Below are 21738 nucleotides of genomic sequence, written 5' to 3'. Positions count from 1 at the left end.
GCGTCCTTCCTTGTCTCATCCAGCTTCTGGTGGTTCCAGGCATCCCCTGGCTTATGCCACATCACTCTAATCCCTCTCTCTGTCTCCATGTGGCCTATGGAGGTGACCTGTAAGATAGAGTCTCGTCAAGATGTCCCCGTCATCCCCCCCTCTGGCTGTAAGCAACGACAGAGTGAAGTTCTCAGCCAACACCCTCAGATGTGGGTGTTCTCCCATCTCCAACAATTTACTTAAACTCCTTCCCCCCAAAGAGCCTTGAGTTTCGGGACTGACACTGTTAGCCCCATGTCACTACTTTGAGGGAGTACCCCACCGCCATGGGTCCTTGCACTTCCCTGCACTCGTTGTCTTCTTGGTATCCAGAGTCTCTGGGCCACCCTCACTGCAGCCGTCCTGCTGCTGATGTCCTGTGGCTTTTGGGCTTCTGCTCCATGGGCCTGTGAGTTCACCTGTCCTCACAGACCCCTGTCTCTCTGAAGAACTCACTGGCTCCATAACCATCTTGTGGCCTCTCCACCTGCCCTGCTCTGCCCTCTGACTTGCTTTGCTGGCCACTCTGCTGGCTCTTGTTTGTGAGACCCTTTCTCCTCATGGGAGGGTTTTGTCCTTGATGGCACAATTGTTTTTGGTAACTTTGAAATTAACAGCTTTATTTACATATAATTCACATACCATAAAATCCACCCATTTAAGCTGTAGAATTCAATAGTTTTTAGTATATTCACAGGGTTGTGCACCCACCATAATCTAATTCCAGAGGATCTTCATCACCCCCCAAGAAATCTGGTCTCCATTCTCGGTCCCCCATTGCTCCCCCAGCCCCTGATACCCACTCATCTACTTTCTGTCTCTCAATCTGTAGCAGCTGCTCAGGCATATCTATTGCTGGGTGCATTTTCTGCCTTCATGCACCTCATGCAACTCTTGGCACCTCTTCTGATGTCCAACTTGGTCACACACAAAATCTTGTGGGTGCTCAAAGCTTGTTCCATTTTTCTCTCTCTTGAGACTGTTTTTACTCAAAACTCTGAAAAAGGAAATAATCTCAGGCAGCAAATTAACAAAGAAATATAATCCCACCAGTGTCCTCACTTGCAAGGAAACTTCCAGCTTCTTTAATAAAACCCAACCCTGACCTGCCAGGTAAATGGAGCTGCGTTCTGGCAGCTGGTCTGGCTCCTGCGGGCTCGGGCTCTGGGAGGGAAGGGCCCTGATCAGACTTCACTTTTACAAAGGTTGCTCTGTCTGGAATGTGGGGGTGGGGAGGAGGGCAAGGCTACTGAAGGGAGACCCTGTCTGCTTTGTCCCAGCACCAGGCCTGATCATGGTCCACGTGGGCACTCAGTGAACAGGGAGGGAGGAGGGGAGCCAGGAGAGCCAGCTGGAATCCACAAGGGGCAAGTGTTTGGGGAGGAGGGAGTGTGTTGTGGCCACTCTGAGGAAACAGGATGGACCCCCACCCCAAATTTAGTTTGAATGTGGAAACTGATGACACCACACCAACTGAGAGGTTATGAAAAGGTTCCTCACTTACATACTGAGGCTTTCTGGTGGAGAGCAGGGCAGGTCCCCAAGCTCGTCAGAAAATGGCTTGAGAGGTCTTGGAAAGGACACAGGTGGGGTTCTTAGTCATGGTTGGGGCTGGAGCTGGGGTGAGGGTTCCTGTATGTGGTTTAAACTCCGTTTTGGTGCCAAAGGAGGGAGCACCCAGGCTTCTTGTCAGTTTGCCCAGACGTGGACCCAAGGGGTAGAGGGATGAGGCTTCACAGCTGTCAGCAGTCAGACGTCAGAGTTCAGAGCCAGACTATTACAGAGGGGTCAACTGCAACAAGTACTGCTGGGAGGAGGCAGTCCAGAGGTGACACATCACCTTGGCAGGCACTATGGTCTGAATGTGTGTGTCTTCCCTGCCAAACTCACATGGTAAAGTTCTAGCCCCAAGGTGATGGTGTTGGGAGGTGGGTGGGGCCTTTGGGGGTGATTAGGTTATGAGGGCAGAGCCCTTGGGAATGGGATTATGAGACTTCAGAGAGTTCCCTAGCCCCTTCCACCAGGTGAGGACACAGTGAGAGGATGGCTGTCTGCAACCCAGGAAAAGGTTCTTACCTGAACCCAAAGGTGCTGCACCTTGATCTTGGACTTCCACTTCCCGGAAAAGTGAGAAATAAATTTCTGTTGTTTATAAACCGCCCAGTCTGTGGTATTGTGATATACCACGAACTGGTCTAAGATAAGGGTGGGGGTGGGAAACAGTCTCATGCATCAGGGACTGGATTTGGGGGAGGGCAAGGGCAAAGCAAGCGGGAGGCCATGGAGTCCAGGGACACAGGTCCCAGGCTTTCCTGGGACCCTGCCTGGGCATAGCTTTTCCTCTGCACTCTGAATACCCCTCCCCCCTTCTCTGCCTCCTTTGAGCTTCAGCCTGAGCCCTTCCCTCCTTTGAGCTTCAGCCTGAGCCCTTCCCTCCCTATTATATGTTAGGCAATAGCACAGTCGGCCTGGTGAAGAGGGGACAGTGGCTTAGTGTAGAGGCGTGCAGTAAGGGTTAGATCAGAAGGTGTGGCAAATACCATAGGATCCTCTTCTCATAGGATTGTCCGCCCCACTTTTATTGATGATCTTCTCTGTGCTGGGCCTGGGGATGATTCCTGGGAAAGGTCAAGAGTCCAGGGGTTGGGGAGAGAGGAGGGATGCCACATTTGGGAGTGGTGACAGGTGACAAGGAAGGGAGGGCCCCCTCAGTGGGTGTGCCTTGCTGGCGGGAGAGGAGGTGTTGTCTAGGGGTTTGCTAGTTCCAATTGGTGGCTAGTGAATTATTCATTTATCAACCACTGCACCCAGGCTGCCTGCCAGGAGGATGCCCTGTGACCCAGGGCTTTAAAAATTAATGTGTTCATTGAGCCATTCCCTCGACTCACATTCACAGGCATCTATTACTTGTTGAGCCCAGACTCTTCAAGTCACAAAATGCCCAGGGGAGAAGCAGGGGTTCGAGCTGCACTGCTTAACTGGCAAACACAGTGGGTGAGGAGGGGACAGGCACGGACCAGAGGAAAGACCCACAGCTCCTTTAGCTGGGTGCTCCAGGCTCTCTGGGTTTCGGCCTCTGACTGGGGAGAGGGTGGCACTGCTCCTGGCCCAGGTACAGACACCAGCGACAGAGTGCTCAAGGCATGACAGGGGCCCGGGCCCTTCTACACATGCACGTGCACTCCATGGGCACACAGGCCAGGTGCTCAGCCCAGAGGCCTGAGCCTTGCCTCAGAGGGAGCTGGGAAAAAGGATGTGGGCGGCAATTCCTGCACTGGGCGGAGCGTGTGCAAAGCCCCTGAGCTGGGCCTCAGTAATCTTCAGGGAGCTGCCCTAGGTCCTTGCCCTGAATGGCAAAGTGATGAGACCCAAGGCTGGCCAGTTGACAGGGCGACTCCACAAGGACTGACATGTCATGCCAAGGCCGCCCATTCAGCCTCACATTTTAGGAAGCTCACTGGTGGCTGATGCCATGGGCTAAATAGTATCTCCCCAAAAAGTGTGTCCACGCTCTAATCCCTGGAACCTGTGAAGGCGACCTCATTTGGCAAAATGGTCTTTGCAGATGTGATGAGGTTAAAGATCTCCAGATGAGATCATCTTGGATTACCCTGTAGGCCCCCAGTACAACAAGTGTCCTTATGTGAAGGTGGAGGCAGAAATGGGAGTGATGCAGCCACAGGCCAAGGCATGTCTGGGGCCACTAGAAGCTGGAAGAGGCAAGGACGGTCCTCCCCTAGAGCTTCTGGAGGGAGCATGGCTCTTCGGGCACCTTGATTTCAGACATCGGGCACCTTGATTTCAGACATCTGGCCTCCAGAACTGGGAGAGGATAAATTCCTGTTGTTTTAAGTCCCCTAGCTTGTGGTCATTTGTTTCAGTAGCCACAGGAAACTAAGCTAGCTGATGTGGGGAGCAGACTGGGGGGAGCTGGCAGGGGGTGGGGGTTTGAGCAAGGGAATGAAGGCTGGGTGGGGTGAGTGGGAGGTGGAGACATTGGGATCCTCACCAGGATCCATTCACCCAGGCAGAAGGGCTTAGGAACAGTGACTGTCCTCTCAACTTCCCAGCTTTCTCAAATCATAGCAATTAGTTGACTCTATCATCAGAATGAACTTGTTATAGCGTAACAAAAGCTAGGAAAATTCCAGGACAAGCAGGATAGGGAAACTGAGACAGATAAACAGCAGTTTGCAGCCACCTAGTAAATCCTATCTTCCCTAAACCAAGGGCACTTGAGAGTAAATGGTTTGCACTTCTCCTCCCCAACCAGAGGGTAAATACCTTAAATCACCCTGCTCTGGGAGAGAGATAACAGAAAGCCAATTAGTGCCATTTGCCAGCCACACCCAAGGACAAATTAAGAGAATAAACCTCATTTTGGTACATCAGCATAAAGCTGATGAATATTCCATTGATTCTTCCCTTAAGAGCTCCCCTAAACACCCAGCCTTTAAAATGCCTGAAAATGAAGGTCCTAATGTGCACTGCGCCCCCAGGAGCCCGCCAGCATAGTCTCCTTCCCCCTTCTTCCTTCAAGGGGACCCCACTAGACTTGCAACCAGGGGAGGAATGGGCAGAGGCAGCTCAGTTCCAGGGTGCTCTCCCTTCTTCCCCCTCTCCTTCCCACACAGGCGCCTGTCCTCTAACCTGTAAGTGACCCCATGAGACTTGGAACCAGGGGAGCAATGGACAGCGGCACTTCCTCCTGGGCTAGCCCCCTGAGCCTGTCTCCAAGCCTCCCTTTTCTCCGACTTCCCAGTGAGCCAAAGCAGCCCAGCCTAAGCTCTCCTGTTACTTCTATGCCCTTCCTTGTTTCATTGTCCTAAGTATATTTTTGCTGTTGTCAATAAATTCTTGTTTTCTTTTCAACACTTTGTCTCTTGATTGAAATCTTTCCCTCAAGAAGACATCTCCCTGGTAACCTGAGTGAGCTTGGGAGTTCCTTAAGTGTCTGTTCTGCATACATCCATAAGGCCTGATGCACAATTTCCTGTTTGTGCAAGATACAAACGAAACATGGGATGGTTTTGTGAGCTGAATATTCAACATTCATCCAGCAAACATTTAAAACTTTCTACTGTGTGCCAGGCTGGAAAGGCTAGCAGTAACCAGATCCCCAAGGGACGCGGGGTTGCTGTAAAACCCAGAAACAAATACCCCTAATAGGCTCATTACGAGCACAGCATTTCCTCCAGGGCTCATCTGCATGTCAGGGCACTACAGCAAACCTGGATCCGGGTTTTATGAACAATGACACCGAATCACACGCCACTTCCTGTTGGGAGCCGCCCAAGCCTCAGCGTGAACTCCCGTAAGTGCCCCTCACCTAGGGCTGGGCTTGGCAGACACCGTCAACTCTCTCCGTCCTAAACTGCGCTGGGCCACCAGCCTGGAACGACCCCAGCTTAGGTGCCTAGGAGTGACCTTGAAGCGCCCTCGCAGAGTAGCCCCGTAGGTTCCGGCTGCCGGAGGGCAGAGCGTGCAGCTCCCTAAGGTGCAGCTCCCTAAGGTGCAGCTCCCTAAGCCTTTGGGGACTAGGCATAGGGCTCTGGGCTGTAGGGCTTGAGGTTCCCAAGGGTTGGGCTAGAGGCGTCTGGAGGCGGAGCGGTCCGGGTCCCAGGGTGAGACCTGAGGCTCTGGGAGCGGGAGCATGCGCATCCGGAGGCCGGGCTTAAGCCTCTCAAGGGCGGGACTCTCAGGGCGAGGTGGGCCGCGCGCGAGCCGACCGTCCCGCTGCTCGGCGTCTGCGCCTGCGCCTGCGCCTGGGCCTGGGCGGGCGCCAGCGGGCTCGTCCTCTCGCCTTCTGCGCGCTACCGCGCGCTCGCCCCCCGAGGGGGGGCCGCGGGGCGGGGCGGGGCTGGGGGGGCCTCCAGGCCAGGCCGGGCCGGGCGGGGCGGGGCGGGGCCGGGGCAGGGCGGCCGCGCCAGCCGCTGGGACCCACGGAGCCGACGGCCACGCGCTGGGGACTCTTGTCCTTCCCGCCTGGGGTCTGGGGCCTCCGGGCGGGGTCTCATGGAGGCCTTCAGCCTGGACAGCTGCGGAGGAGGGGACGCAGCGCGAGACGCCGAGGGGTGGCCGGCACCCGAGGCGAGGGTGCACTTCCGTGTGACAAGGTTCATCATGGAGGCAGGTAACCGTGGCCGGGAAGAGAGCGAGCCCTGTGCAGACGGGACATGGAGGCCCGGGCCTGCGGGCCCCGGCTAGCTTTTCGGGGCCCGATTCCCGGAGGAGGGGACCTACTGGGTGCGGAGGTGGCGCGGCTGAGCCGAGGGAAGAGGCTGGGCTTGAAAGGGGCCTCTGCCTTTCCGCCACGCCCTGTGTACTAGTCTTTGAACTGCGAGGCAGACGCGGGCATTGTCATTTCACCATCCTGCCCGCAGGCCCAAAGACAGGACAAGGAAAGGAACTGGCCCCAGCTAGAAGGTGGCCAAGTCGGGGCGCCAGCAGCTGGTGGAGTGTACCGTGCCTTCTGCCACACCTGTCTCCCAGTATACAGGGACACTGTATGGCACTTGGTTTCACCGAGCCTTTTGGAGCACCTATTTGATGACGCTCGTGACAAGCCTTGTTGCAGTGGTCCTGTCACACGGAGGACCCACGGTGCATCTGGCATTTTGAACCCTGCCAGGGCGTCCAGAGTGGTTTCGGGCGCCCCTGGTCCCAAGTTAGGCAATGAAACCAATTGGATTCCTGTAGAAACATTGTTTAGCTGTCAATAGTATCTTAATCAGCTGGCAGATGGTTACTTTCTATCTTTGTTACTTTATGTTTACTTTGAGGGAGAGGGGTTCGGATGAGTGATTTCAAGTCAAGGGGGGCAGTTTGTGGAAATGATGCAGAACCATAATATTTCTAAGAAAAGTTGCAAAGTGTATCAGGAAGGGTGGCAGTGTCCCTTCAAATGCTCCATCCATCTGCTACAAGGGTCCATGTAAACCAGGAAAGCATGCTCCCCTTTGAGAGTTTGCTATATAAAACAAGACTTGGTGGGAGGTTAGATACAGCAATACTACCTTATTGACATCTCTGGGAATGAGGGGTCCCATATAGGAACTGTTGATGCAACTGAAGTTTAAACTTAGAAATACTAAAAGCTTTTTAGGTATTACTTTTGAAGGACTTCTCTGTGAAATGTATTACATATGCCTTTGCCCAGAACCTGTGATTGTTAACTTATGTAGCAAAAGAGGTTTGACAGGTGGACTTAAGCATCTTGCTATGGGGGAACTATCCCAGATTATCTGGTGGGCCTGATATAATCACATCTGTCCCCAAAGAGAGAGGCAGGAGGAGGGACAGGCAGAGGAGAAGGCCATGTGATGATGGAAGCAGAGTTAAAAGATGCTGTGCACTGCTTGCTGCCTTTGAAGATAGAGGAAGGGGTCATGAGCCAAATACTGCAACTATCTCTAGAAGCTGGAAAGGGCGAGGACACAGAATCTCCCTTGGAGCCTCCAGGAGGAACCAGTCCTGCCAAGCACCTTGAGCTTAGCCCACTAAGACTCATTTTGGACTTCTGACCACCAGGATTGTGAGAGAAAAAAGTTGTTTTAAGCCACTGAGTTTGTGGTAATTTGTTAGTGTAGCCCTAGGGAACTAATACACCTTCTTAGGTAGAAGATGTTGACGGTGATCTTCTTTCAGTTTATTGGATGGCATTTAGCCTCTTGTTAATCTTGGTCATTGTGAATTTGTTTTGGTTTGGTGACCCATTGCAGTGATTTCCTTAGGAGCTCTCTAGGGGTGGAGTGGGGGAATGGGCCTTAACCCCTAAGTCAAACCACTGCACTATGGTTTTTTTAATTTTTTATTTTTTTTAAGATTAATTTTATTTTAGAGAGAGAGAGAGAAACATCGATGTGAGAGTGGAACATCTATCAGCTGTCTCCTGCCCACCCCCTACCAGGGATTGAGACTGCAACCGGGCATGTGCTCTGACCCGGAATTGAACCGGCAACCTTTCGGTGCACAGGAAGACACTCAACCAACTGAGCCACACTGGCCTCTGCGCTCTGATTTTTGAGTTCTGTTCCTTTTTCAGTGCATCAGTCTTCTCTGGGGCCTGGCTATGGCTTTTCTCCTGCTCTGCCTGCAGTTGCCTTTGGCAGGCACTCTGCTTGATTTTCTAACCTGCAGACTAGGAAACCAGTGCTAAGTATAATCTTTTTTTTTGGGGGGGGGGGTATTTTAAATTGATTTTTAGAGAGAGAGGAAAGGAGAGAGAGAGAGAGAAAGAAACATCAATTGGTTGCCTTCTGCATGTGCCCCTGCCAGGGATCGAACCTATAAGCTGGGTATGTTCCTTGACTGGGAATCAAACCCGCCACCTGGTGTATGGAATGACACTCCAACCAACTGAGCCACTCTGGCCAGGGTCTGAGTATAATCTATATTTCTTTATTTCTTTATTGAATTTATTGGGGTGACATTGGTTAAGAAACCTCAGGACTGTGGTACCCGCTTGATGCTCAGAGGCCTTTTTTTTGCTCCTGTCATCTTGGCAGGATTTTGATTAGGTGAGCTGAGGGGAGCAATGGTGATCTCTAGTTAAATGCTTGGTAAGGTGGAAACAGACACACAATTGTGTGTGGCCCTATCCAAGATGTTGTGCAGAAGCTGAGATGCCAGGTGCTAACAGCAGTAATCTAAAGCTTGCTTCACCTACGGTGGTCTGCAGATCTGAAGCTGGGGTGTGACCTGGGACTTGGTAAAAGAGTAGAATCTGTAGAGCTCCCAATAGCCCACTGGGATCTGAGAAGACTTGCTCTGACCCTCAGGGAGAGGACTTTGTGAAAGACCCAGCGCTCACTGCTGGCTAGGCTCCAAGCTCTCAGTCTTGTCCAGGCAGGTGTGCCCTTAGGACCCAGCCCAGCAGCCCCTCACACTTTAGGGGGTGTGAGCCCTGGGTTGAGGTATCTCTTGCCTATTTTTTCTTGGTAGGTGTCAAGCTAGGGATGCAATCCATTCCTGTCGCTACGGCTTGTGCCATTTACCATAAGTTCTTCTGCGAGATCAGTCTGGATGCTTATGACCCCTACTTAGTGGCCATGTCTTCCCTTTACTTGGCTGGCAAAGTGGAAGAGCAGCACCTACGCACCCGAGACATCATCAATGTGTCCAACAGGTAACAGCGTCCAGGCCCAGGCCTTTGGGGAGACTTCCCGATGTCCATCTGAATGGGAGGGCAGAGAAGGGCCCCACTGTGCCCTGCCTTCCAGGCACCAGCAGTCAAGCTTAGAAGGAAGCACCTGGGTGACCTTGAACCAGGCTGGAAGCACTAGCAGCAAAGGTGGGAACGAGCCTGGTGTCAGAAGCCTGAGGGGGCTCTGTGGGAAAGAAGTTGGGACCAGAAATGGGAAGCCTCAAAGGCCAGGTGGAGTGGGGAGGGGTGGGTATGAAGAAGCCCCTGGTGTCACCGGGGGCAGAGCTGGAGTAGAGGGAGCTAGAAAGATGTGTTGAAGAAGATTCATCTGGAGCATTGAACAGGGCAGATTGAACCAGTTGGGTTCTGTGGGCCCTACAGGTCCCGTCACACAGGGGAGTGTGTGGGCCCAGCTGAGCAATCGTCTCATTCATATTTATATTTTTTTAAGAATTAGAGCCACAGGACTAGAGAAATAAATGAGGTTATTTTATTTTTCTATTTTTATTTTTTATTGATTTTAGAGAGGAAGGGTGAGAGAGAAACATTGATCGGCTGCCTCCCACATACCCCCTACTGGGTGGGGATCGAGCCTGCACGCTGGGCATGTGCCCTGACCGGGAATCGAGCTGGCGACCTTTCAGTGCACAGGACGACTCTCAACCAACTGAGCCACACTGGCCAGAGCTTATTTGTATTTAGATAGTGAGAGAAACCCAGTCAGAGTTGCTAAGTAGTGTCTCTGGCCCTGGTGAGGGCACAGTGGTCAGTGGACAGCACCCCTGGGCCCAGGTAACTGTATTCCTGTTGGGGAAAGATATGTGAGCCCAGCCAGCCGGGCAGGCTGCGTTGAGACCCACAGGGCCCAGGAGAAAGTGATTTATGGAAATTTACTGACTAGTGGAGCATCATAGCCCTTCCAGGAACTCTAATTGTTAGGAAAGACAGATGTTTTGTGCTGTTTCTCTTTTAATAAACAGGTAACAGAAAAAGCACTCCCCACACCCTAAAAGCATGACAGGTTCACAGTGGACCTCAAAAGACTAAGAAAAAGAGCAGAGGGAAGTGAGTCAGCTGGAGTCCACTCGTAATTGCCAGGCCCCCAGCAGGAGAACTGACAGGAGGGAAATTGTATGGGTCGATGATTAGACATGGGGCCCCTGGTGGGGCTCTGTGGGAATTGGGAAATGAGTGAGGAGTTAGGAAGGATGAGTCATCGGCAGACAGTTTTGATTACTTGCGTGTAAGTCCTGTTCTCCTACATCTTGGTGATCCAGTGTAGGTGAGAGTGTTACAGACGTATGTGGTGTAAATAAGGACAGAGTGATCTGGGAAAGAAAGACAATCTGGGAAATATAAAGCTGAAATACATGTTCTCTTCTGAATATATCATCCCCATGAAGTGTTTAAAGCCCTTGTGCCCAGAGTGAGATCCCTGAGCATTGCCGTCCCAGGTATTAAAGACCGTCCCCAATGCCAGGCTGACTGTAACAGGAAACAGCCGGTGCAGCCTGCTAGAACTTCCAGTTCCTCTGGAGCACTTGCAAAGAGCCCATCTTTACACTTGACATCTTGCTGGGAGCTGGCTTCTCTCCTCCGTTTGTTACTGTTTTTATCCTGTACACTAGACAAGTAGATGAAGAATGATTTATAAAAACAGAAGAAGACACTATGTTAATTGTACAGCAGAAGGATATTGGAGTTTATATCTGGACATCATATGACTTCAGGGGCTGCTGGGGCCACTTTCCTGGCTGCTGTAAGAACTGCTGTTTCTCCATGCAGGTACTTTCACCCAGGCAGTGAGCCTTTGGAGCTGGACTCCCGATTCTGGGTGATCCGGGACAGCATTGTGCAGTGTGAGCTCCTTGTGCTGAGGGTGCTGCGTTTCCAAGTCTCCTTTCAGCACCCACACAAGGTACGAACCTCTTTATTCTTTATACCGAAAGTGGACCCATCTAATCCTTGAGAGCTCGTGGGGGACATTAGAAGAGAAGAGTCACAGCTGGGCACCAAGGCTCTGACGGCACACAGTGACTGGCTTAGGTGGCCTCTCCTGTTCCACTTGTGGAGTTTTCTCAGGTTCTGCCTTTCTTCCTGCTCAGCTGTGGCCACAAGCTGGGATCCATGAGACCCTTGGAAGCCCTTGAAGGTCCTGTGACCCACATAGATTGTGTGCTCAGTGAGCCACGGAGAAACAGGGCTGCTTTTGTGGCCTACTAGAGTTTCTGTCCCCAAGAGTTGCTGCTCTGCCTTGGAGCTTACATCCAGTTCAGGTTTTTTTTTTTAATTGATTTGGAGAGAAACATCAATGTGAGAGAGACACACTGATTGGTTGACTCCCGCATGCAACCTGACCAGGGCCAGGGATCAAACCTGCAACCCAGGTATGTGCCCTTGACTGGGAATCAAACCCATGACCCTTCAGTGTAGGGGCCAACTCTCTAACCACTGAGCAACACTGGCCAGGGCTAAGTAGCACACTTTTTGACTGCTAGGAACACGTAAGTCCCAACAGAAGAACTGTTTCAAACAGCAGCAAAAGGAACACATTAAACCCTTAAGGCACTTGGAAATTGTGACCTGCTGGAGGAGTGTGTGTGTGTGTGTGGGGGGGGTGAGGCTCTGTGCCAGGATTTTGTTTCTTTTTAAGTTGAATTTTTATTGAGGTAAGTGTAGATTTGCAAGCAGTCGGAAATAACGGGGACATCTCGTTTAAAATAGACACTTTGCCCAATCTCCCTGAATGGAAACATTTTGTAAAACTAATACAATGTAGCAGCTAGGGTGTGGACATTGCTACATTGTCCCTGGTTCCTGGTGTTACTTGGTCATTACTTGTACTGTGCTAGTGCTATCCAATGTAATTTATGCTTGTGTACCATGCATCTGCCACCCCAGTTAGATAAAAAATAACTCCATCACCATAGGGGTCCCTCATGTTGCCCTTTTTAGAATCTCACCCCTCCCTTCCAAACCACGAACCCACTCCTGGAAATGCCTGGTGGCAATTTTGAAGCAGTGTGTTTTCAAGTGCCTGCTTGCTGCAGGGGCAAGGCAGGAGGGCCCTGGCTCTGTAGGGCAGCCAGAGAGCAGAGTCTGGGGAAGAACAGCACCCACCACAAGTAGGGCCCAGTGTGACCCACGAGCCGTGGTCTTTCCCTTCCTAGGGGTCAGGGAAGGCATAAAGTGGTGGGTGAATCCCCTCCTCCAGGTGTGCTGCAGCTCCATGCAGGTGTGTTCACATCTGTCTAGTGGGCTTACTAGTGTATTCAGTTGAGTAGGTTCAGGCAAAGTAGCTGTCTCCGAAGAGCGGGAGCTGATAGAACTGAGCTGGAAGGTCACTTATGAAGAGTTTGCAGCCACCGACACTATTGCAAAATGCAGTCACCTGTCTCTAGTTCTAAAAGCAGGTGTCCCACCACCAGCATCCTAGCCTCAGGTTGGGCACACAGGCACCATGTTCTGTTCTGCTGATAAGGGCCCTGTTTCTGGAGTTTATGTTTGAGTGGGGCAAGGAGATGGGCAGAGTGATTGCCAATGGTGGCTGGAGCAGGGCCATGTGATGGAGAGGGATTTCCATGGGGTGGCCATCAAAAGTGGTCCAGGCGGGTTTCAGAAGCTGGGCCTGGGGGACAGGAGTAGGTGGGCACGTGGGGACTGGGGCAGGAGAGGAGATGATTTTAGGCAAAGGGAGCAAGGAGTGCCAGATCCCTGAGATGGAGCCCACCTGGTATGTGTGGGGTGGGCTATGAGGCCGAAAGGGAGGCTGGGCTTGGATGCCAGTGGAAGGCACTGGGGCTTTTTTCTAAGTGATACAGGGCAGCATGGGAGGATTTTGAATAGGAGGTGACCTGGTCCGATCTATGTTTTATATACACCGAGGCAGGTTATGGGAGAGTAGCTGGCGGGCAGGGGAACCACAGTGCCTCACAGTGAGGAGGCAGTTGACTGGGGGCCAGAGCCCCGAAAGCCAACTGGTTGACTGGCATGTCTTTGCAGTACCTGCTCCACTACCTGATTTCCCTCAAGAACTGGCTGAATCGTTACAGCTGGCAGCGGACCCCCATCTCCGTCACTGCCTGGGCCTTGCTGCGGGACAGCTACCACGGGGGGCTGTGCCTCCGGTTCCGGGCTCAGCACATAGCCGTGGCAGTGCTCCACCTGGCCCTGCAGGTCTATGGGGTCGAGGTGCCCGCCGAGGCCGAGGCCGAGAAGCCATGGTGGCAGGTGAGGTGACTGCTCAGTGCATTGGCATGTGTCCCCTTTTCCTTTGCCTAAGAACTTTCAGAAGTCTCTGTATCTGGGTGTCTTTGTAGCAGTTATTCATAAGAGAGATGTGGGCTCCTTGGGAATATTGAAGCTTGAAAATACCCTGTCATTTCTAGTCTAAGGCAGGGATTCTCCCCCTTGGCACTGTGGACATTTGGAGCTGGATCATTCTCTGTGGTGGGGCATCCTGGGCACTGTAGGATATTGAGCAGTATCACTGGCCTCCACCCACTCAAAGCAGGGGGCATCCTCCCCACTAGTTATGACAACCAAAAATGTCTCTAGATATTGCCAAGTGTCCCAGGATAGGGGTCACCCCTGATTGAGAATCGCAGAGCTCAGCTAAGCACTTTTATTGAATTGAGTGGGAGCTTTTCACAGATCAGAGGTTAATAAACCTGGCTTCCCATCAGAAGTACAGGGGGTGCTCTAAAAAGATGGATGGATGATGGATAGGTAGATAGGTGATGGGGAGAGAGAGAGAGAAGATGGATAGAAGATGGATGGATGGGTAGATTAGATAATAGGCCGATAGGTAGATGATAGAGACAGATAGTTGGTAGATGGGAGGGGGCAGAGAGGATAAATGGAAAGATGATGGGTGGGCGAACAGGTTAGACAGATGGTAGGTTGAGAGAGAGATGAGACTGATGACTGAGATATTTCCCTGCTTCCCCTAGACCTACAGCATCCAAAGTGCAGTTTGTAGAGAGCGAGTTGAAATCTATCTGTCAGAAGGGCTGTGCTCAAGGACTTCTGCAGTCCTGTCAGATTTTCCCCTAGTAGCCCCATTGTTTCAAAATGGAATTTTGAGATCATTTTCTGTTTTTTCTTTCCCATACTTGAAACTTGCTGTTCCTGTTTTCTTTTTTTTCTAAATTTGTCTTTATTGATTTCAGAGAGAGGAAGGGAGAGAGAGAGAAACATCAATGATGAGAGTCATTGATCGGCTGCCTCCCGAATGCCCCCTGCTGGGGGTCGAGCCCACAACTCAGGCATGTGCCCTGACCGGGAATCGAACTGAGATCCCCTGCATCCTAGGTACATGCTCAGCCGCTGAGCCCCGCCAGCCAGGCATGGTGTTCCTTTTTTCATAACACCTCATTGTCTGGCCTTGTCCTAGAATGAGGTTCTATATAAACAGAATTTGAAGTAACTGAAGGTCTCTCCTTTTTGTGCTTCACCCCTCCTCCACAAATCCACAGTGGCCAGAAATCTTCTAAATATGTCATCTATTTCCCTGAAAGGAGTGTGCCCAGTGAGTGCCTTCCTTGGCCTGCTCCTTGCTCCCCCTCCCTTCTGCAGCTTTTGGCTTAAACGATTTCTTCCCCTTTCTCGATACCCCCTCCCCCTGGCCTGCTTACCCTCCACAGAGACGACAGCTTCTCCTGCTCTTTGCTTTGCTGGCCTTTATTGTGTGTCAAATACCCCCTGCCCGCCCACTCGCCAGACTGTAGGCACCTGGAGGCCAGGGAGGTTGTCTGCTTTATCAGCTGCCCAGCATCCAGTGCCTAGACCTGGCACACATAGGTGCTCACATGTCTGAACAAACGCACCCATAGTCCGCTCTTGGGCCAGATGCGCCCGTGATAGAATGTGGATGAAAGGCGTCTGTGTGGACAGAAAGTGTTGCTCCATGCGGGGGCTTCTCAGGGACTCCCAGGCCCTGTGCATGCAGTGGCCCTGCTCTGTTGGAATAAGGGAGTAGCTTTCTCAGGACATCTGGTGGGCACCGAAGCCCCAGTCCCTCAGCTGCTTGGGTCTACAGTGTCCTCAGTGTGTGTGTGTGGGTGTGTGTGTCAGGGACAGTGTTCCCATTGTCGTTGATGGCTCTTCTCTGTGTCTGCCTTTCTGTGATCCTTTCTCTTCACTTACTCCTGAACATCACTGGGCCCCACTGTACCGCTTCTGCTTCACACTCTTGGCCCTCACAAGAGGAGTGCCAGAGGGCAGTTCTACCATGAGCCTGTTTTCTGAGCACCACAGACTTAACCAGTAACTGTTACAACTGGGAAGAAGTGGCTTCTTTGTGGGGGTGTGTGTGTGTGTGTGTGTGCTCACGCCTACCCAGCTCTTCACCTTTCCTGGGTGACTCGGCCTTGTCACTGTGAGTGTCATGAATCCAGGCACCCTTTGGACTTGGTGAGCTATGAGGGCCATCTCCCGATGGCACCTCGCCTAGAGTGCTTATATTTGATTTGTAAAATACTTTTCCTGCTCACATGCTCTCCACCACTACTTTATGCAGCAACCACCTTTGTTGTCACTTGTCTGCTGGGGCTCTGCTATGCTGCTCAGGAAACGTAACAAAGTTTGATGCACTTCCCTGCCAGAAGTCTGCCTGCATTTGGATGTGCTAGTGGCCGCAGGCCTTGTGCTAAGCTGTGTTGAGCCTCTGGGTCCATGAGGCACTGCCTCTAAATCAGTAGCATGTTGTAGTATGTGTCAGAGTTTCTGTCCTCTTTAAAGCCGTATACTATTCCGTGGTCTGGACTGACCACATTGTGTTTGTCTAGCCCTCCATGGAAGGACACTTGGGTGACTTCCAGCTTTTGGCCCTGGACTACTTTTTAAAGGTCACTCTCAGCTTGGGGTCTCCAGGAGCACACAGGTAGTGGACCCTGACAAGAAAAACAAAAGGAGCATACATAGGGCGGGTCCAGGAGAGACCAGGCACAAGCTTCCAGGTCCCCTGCCAGTGCAGTCGTGCACACAGCACAGTTTCTTCCAGCAATGATGTGTGACATGCACAGGGTGCTGCCACCAGGGACATGTCCCTGAGCAGTGGCATGTAGGGACTTTACTGGGGTGGGTCCTGTAGGCCTGGAGCGTGAATGTGGCTGACCTCATTCACTCAGTCTCCAGCCCCTGGAGGTCAAGCTCATATGTTCAGCCCACGCCCCCATCAGAAAGCACTCTGACAGCATAGAGTACCAGGCAGGGTGCTCGGCCCAGGCAAACTAAGACCCTCTCATCAGGCAGGACTGCCAGGGGTCTAGAGAGATCCCCTCCCAGGAGCCAGGCAAGGACAAGACTTTCCTTGGAAACATGCAGGGGCATCCCTGAGCTGCATGCCACTCTTGGTTTGGGCCCCTGGGGACTCACCTTACAATTTTGTAAACTCTGGCACAGTTGAGGATGCCTGGTCCAGGCTATAGAGCAAGTCTAGGCATTCCCCAGGGGCTAGCCCAGTTTGGGGTAGGGTCCAGGGGATCTAGCCTGCTTATTTCTGGAAATGAACTCTTGCACCTTTCCCCAGATCCCCAGAGACCTCTGACCTGAGATAGCCCTGGCAGGGGTTGTGGGGAGGCAAGAGCCTGATCTTTTGGCCCAGCTCTATTACCAACTCACTGTGTAACCTAGGACAAGTTCCCTCTCCTATCTGGGTCAGGTGATTACCCAGGCCTTTTCCATCAGGAATGTTCTCTGCTTTGTGATCAACCTTGGCAGGCAGGAACTGAATTGGCTTTGCAGAGAGCCATCATCATTTCCTATAGTGAAGTCCTCGTGCCGCCCCCGCCCCCACCCTTGCCCATGTGACTACACACTAAGCGCAGGAGCCTTGGTGAGCGCAGAGGGAGTCTAACCAGAGCCTGTTTTCCTTCTTTCTAGGTGTTTAGTGACGACCTTACCAAGCCAACCATTGATAACATTGTGTCTGATCTCATTCAGATTTATACCATGGACACAGAGATCCCCTAAGGCCCTGGTCCAGGCCTGCCCAAAGAGAAGCCTGGGATGCTCGGTTGCCAGGGGATGGCGCCACCACATCGCCGTGACGGCTAGTCCCCAGAGGACTAGCTGGGAGGACTGATTTTGTGCTGCTGGAGATGGGCTGGTGAAGGCGATGACGTGCTGCCGCTTTGATGCTCATGCCTTAACTGTCCCCAGTAGCCATGGTCCGGATGGGGACGGGAGCTGCACCTCCGGTGGGCAGGAGTATGCTGTGTGGGGCGGCTCTAAGGCATCCATGTCAGCTTTTGTCCTTTGAAAGGATGCAGACTACAGTTGAGGTTTGGAATCATTGGAAGGAAAATCAAAGAACAGGTGGGACTGTACCCCTGGGGATTTTTTAAAGGCCAGATTTATAGAAAGTATGAATGAATAACATAGATGAAATTTTATTTTGTATAATAAAAGGTGATACAAATCAACAGTGTCTTTGCTTTGTAGCCAGTGCTGCCCTGGGGTGTTTATGGGTGCTGTTCAGATTCGATTTCCTGACAACTGCCCTGCTCTCCAGGTGGGCTTGCCTGGAGCCGGTCCTGGGCAGGCCTCCCGTCACTTCCTGAGCACATGATGGCACAGCATGTGCCCATGTCATGGTGGTGTCTTCTAAAGGAGCCCACGGGTCATCACTCCTCTACTGGGACATTTGCAGTGCTTGGCAATCGTCCTGCTTGGTGAGTGAGCATACATTTTGGAAAGGGGCGTTAGGGATTATCATCTGGATTCAAAAAACCCAGATCTGACCAAAATTGAAGTAGTATATAACAAAATTTTAATGTCGATACTGAGTCTAGATGGGGAGTCTAGAGAATCTCAGAGCCATGGCACCCCCCCCCCCCAACTGCCACTCAAAAGGCAGTTCTTCATGAAGGACTGCTCGTGGGTGCCTTCGAGAAACAGAGCCTGGGTGGTTCTCCCTGGGAACCCGCACTGGGCTCAGCACACACCGGTGGGACCATCCTGTAACACACAATGGCGTATGGTCTGGGGGACTGTCCCAGGTACTTCCCTTCATTTGAGAGGTTGTTACCAAGGGAGCATGGGCTGTGGACACTGGCTGCCATGCCCTATGGCATCCACTGGTGTGGGGGATGGCTGGAATGCCTGGAGTCCACCAGGGTGCTTTAGAGCACTCATCCCTGGTTGGAGGCACAAGGAGAGGTCACACATTCATGACAAGTCAGGCAGTGGGGCTTGCTTGAGTTTATGAAGTGACTGTGCTATTTGTCTTCAGGGTGAGGGATCCAAGTACATGCCCCCTTTTCCTCTGTGTCCTTTCCACCTCTACACCCAGCTTAATTGGGAGCCCTTGGAGAACAGGGTCAGTGCCCACGCTCAGGACCCAGGGGTAGGACTCTGAGCATGGAGAGCAGCAGGTGGGGGCCACCCAGGCAGGCCTCTGAGGACAGCTTTGGTGCTCTTGCCAGTCCTGTCTGCCTTTGGCCATTTAAAAAGCGCCTCACCTCTGCTGCGCCCTTCTCAGCAAACCGGGCCCAGCCCCCCTCCCCAGGCCTTGCTCGTCCTGTGCTGACAAGGCACTGCCCTTGGCCAGCAGTTACTGTTACTTTGAATGGAACTAAGAGATGGATGTTTCACTTTTGGATTCTTCATCATCTCTTCCCTGACAAGATCACAAGCTCCTATGGAAACTTCTATTTCTCTGGATCTCAGGTTCCGCCTCCAGCGAGGCCGCTGGTCTCCATGCACCTGACAGGAGGCCGCACTCTTAGCTCTCAGAAGGCAGAAACCCTGCTCTGGACGGGAGGGCTCTCAAACTACACTTGTTCCAGTGTATCCCCCTCCCCACCTCCTTCCCCAAATCAGACCCAAGGGGAATGGTTGGATAAAGCTCCCTAAGGATTCAATGAGCATCCCCACCCCCCACTGATAGCTACCATGCTGAACCAGGAAAGCACAACCGGAAAGCTCGGGGTGGCAGGGGCTAATGCAGGCTCTCTGGAGATTTTGTGGGTCTAGGTTTCCTTTTCTGATGACAGAATACCAGTTGAGTGGCTTCCTTTCTATGGGACTCAGTTTCCCACTTTATAAACTGAGCAGGTCAGACCAAATCACCTCAGACTGTGATCGTTATTGTAAAATCCCTTGACCAAAAAAAAAAAAGTGACTCGTCCTGTGTACCAGAGGGTTGCTGGTTAGAGGGCTGGATCCCCAGTAGGGGGCATACAGGAGGTAGCTGATCGATGTTTCTCTCTCCTCCCTTCCTGTCTCTAAAAATCAATAAAAAAATTTTTTTTAAAGGTGGGGGGGGGAGCAGAAGAAAAAAAATCCCTTGATTTGCTTGTGTGCTTGTCACACTTCCCTGGGACAGGCTGGCTTTGTGACTCTTGGCCTGTCATCTCAGTGTTTGTCACTCTGCGTGCTTTCCTGATGTGGCCAGGACTGGAAGCTCTACCTTCAGTGTGTGTTGTCATTGGAATAGAGATGAAGGGAAGGTATTGGGATGTATGTGACACTGTCTGGGAATATGTGACATGACAGCCCAACTTTGTAAGGACATTTGGCTATAGGATATAAACTAAAGTCAGTGGTACAGGGTGGTTTTTGTTTGTTCATACTGAGGCTTTTGTAAAAAGTAATGGGGATTGAAGATATACAACTTCTCATCTCTTTTGTTTTAGTTTCAAAAAAGTCAGCAATGAGAGATCAAGAAGATTTTCTAGAACCTGAAGCTCCCAGGAACTTTTTAGTCCAGAGCACATCTTAATTACTGTAAAGTGATAAGTGTCTGAGCCTTACTTGGCATGTCAACCTGGTAGAAGGAGGAGGGCAAACCAGGTCCTACAAGGGACTTGGCCCATCCCTTCCTTTCCAACTGTGAGGGAGTGAGTGGTGTTCCCCAGAAGAGGTGTCTACACCCTAACCCCCTGGGGGATGGGACTTTATTTGGAAATAAGGTATTTGCAGATATCATTAGGTGATACGAGATTCTACAGGAGTGGGGGCCCTAAAGCAACATGACTGGTGTCCTTAGAAGAAGAGAGGAGACATGCACAGTGGGAAATGGCCATGTGACAATGGAGGCAGAGACAAGTGATGTGGCCATGAGCCAAGGAACACCAAGGATTGCCGGCCACCAGAAGAAATAAAAGAGACAAGGAGGACCCTCCCACAGAGCTGTGGAGGTAGTGTAGCCCTGCTCAGTCCTTGATTTCAGACTTCCAGCCTCCAGAACTGTGACAGGATAAATGTTTGTTGTTTGAAGCCCCCCAGTTTGTGGAACTTTGTTACAGCGGTCTTAGGAAACTCCTACATGGGCCTTCCTCAGACTGCCAAGATGCACCCTTGCTCCCAAGTGTCATTGGGTGGTAAAGATGGTGTCGGCTTTGTGGAGAGATGGGTGTTGTAGTGTTTCCTTGCCCCAAAGCCATTTGGCTAAGTGCCCTTTTCCCCCATACCATATTTGGTAGTGTAAATCAATGGAAAAGAAGCCAGACACAAATTAACGATTCTTTTTGGTGGAACACAGTCTCTCTCCATAATGCCATCTTGCTATGGCATTTGGCCCAATCTAGAGTTACTTAGTTTTATGATTCAAGGGGGACTCACACATCAATGGAGAAGCAAGGGATCTGTTATTTGTTTGCTGTTTGGGGCTATTTGTCTTTTTTGCCTTTTTTAGTAGATTCTGGTGGTTGGGAGGGAACCGAGAAGCCATTTTTCTTCTTTCTTGGCACTTTCCCTGAAAATGCATCCTCTGGCACTGCAAACTCTAAAAGGGTGACTACAGGGTGGAGGGGCTGAAATATGAGGAAATGAGATGTGGGGAGTTTTGGCGCTGTCACCGCAGTAGTCATTTGCAAGTCTCAGGCCAGAGCTGACTTTGTGGCTCTGCTGGTGAAGCAGAGGGTACGGGCCACAGACTACAGATGCCCCCTCGCACAGGTGTTCAAAGACACCTGGTGAGTAAAAGAATGAATGGGGGAATGACCCATGGAGCAAGTGAATGAGTAAAATGATGGTTTTTCTTTCCATGGCTTTGAATTAAAGAGGAAGTCTGATTGGAACCCTTGGGCCCTCCTTGGGGTGTATAAAATGGTGCAGGTGCTGTGGTAAACAGTTTGGCAGTTCCACAAAAACTTGAACATAGCGTTACTGTTTGATCCAGCAATTCCAACTCTAGGTATTTACCTAAACAGATTGGAAACAAGAACTCAAACAGGTATTTGTATACTCATGTTCACAGCAGCACTACTTATGGCAGCCAAAAGGTGGAAGTGGCCCAAGTGTCCGCTGACGGATGAATAGGCAAACAAAACATGGTCTAGCCCTGGCCAGTTTGGCTCAGTGGTTAGAGCACTGGCCTGTGGACTGAAGGGTCCCGGGTTCAATTCTGGCCCAGGGCACGTACCTAGGTTGCAGGCTCCATCCCCAGCCCCGGTCGGGGGGCATGCAGGAGGCAACCAATCAATGTGTCTCTTGCACATTGATGTTTCTCTCCCTCTCTCTCTCTCCTTCTCTCTTCCACTCTCTGAAAAGCAACGGAAAAGATATCCTTGGGTGAGGATGAAAAAAAAAACCCCAAAACACACACACTATGGTCT

General features: G+C 51.5%; 1 protein-coding gene across 2 annotated transcripts; it reads left to right on the top strand.

Moving 5' to 3' along the window:
• The first annotated feature begins 5934 nt into the window (after positions 1–5934).
• CCNQ (cyclin Q) lies at positions 5935–17601 on the top strand. 2 transcript variants are annotated; one of them, XM_081125895.1, is made up of 5 exons: positions 5935–6163; positions 8974–9157; positions 10961–11093; positions 13178–13405; positions 17120–17601. In XM_081125895.1, the coding sequence occupies exons 1-5, from the start codon at positions 6046–6048 to the stop codon at positions 17147–17149; spliced, it is 693 nt and encodes a 230-aa protein (XP_080982021.1). In that variant the 5' UTR covers positions 5935–6045; the 3' UTR covers positions 17150–17601. The 2 variants fall into 2 exon arrangements, with proteins under 2 accessions (XP_080982021.1, XP_080982020.1); XM_081125894.1 differs by having other exon boundaries at positions 17060–17601.
• Positions 17602–21738: the final 4137 nt, after the last annotated feature.

This window comes from Miniopterus schreibersii (genome assembly GCF_964146895.1).
Source record: "Miniopterus schreibersii genome assembly, chromosome: X".
Taxonomy (NCBI): domain Eukaryota; kingdom Metazoa; phylum Chordata; class Mammalia; order Chiroptera; family Miniopteridae; genus Miniopterus; species Miniopterus schreibersii.
This window is presented reverse-complemented; position numbering and strand designations above follow the sequence as displayed.

Excerpts from the sequence above, each read along its gene's own strand:
- CCNQ (XM_081125894.1), top strand. The coding sequence starts at position 6,046 with ATGGAGGCCTTCAGCCTGGACAGCTGCGGAGGAGGGGACGCAGCGCGA. Across the intron at positions 6,164-8,973 it reads AAGGTTCATCATGGAGGCAG|GTGTCAAGCTAGGGATGCAA; the intron begins GTAACCGTGGCC and ends TTTTCTTGGTAG. Across the intron at positions 11,094-13,177 it reads CCTTTCAGCACCCACACAAG|TACCTGCTCCACTACCTGAT; the intron begins GTACGAACCTCT and ends ATGTCTTTGCAG.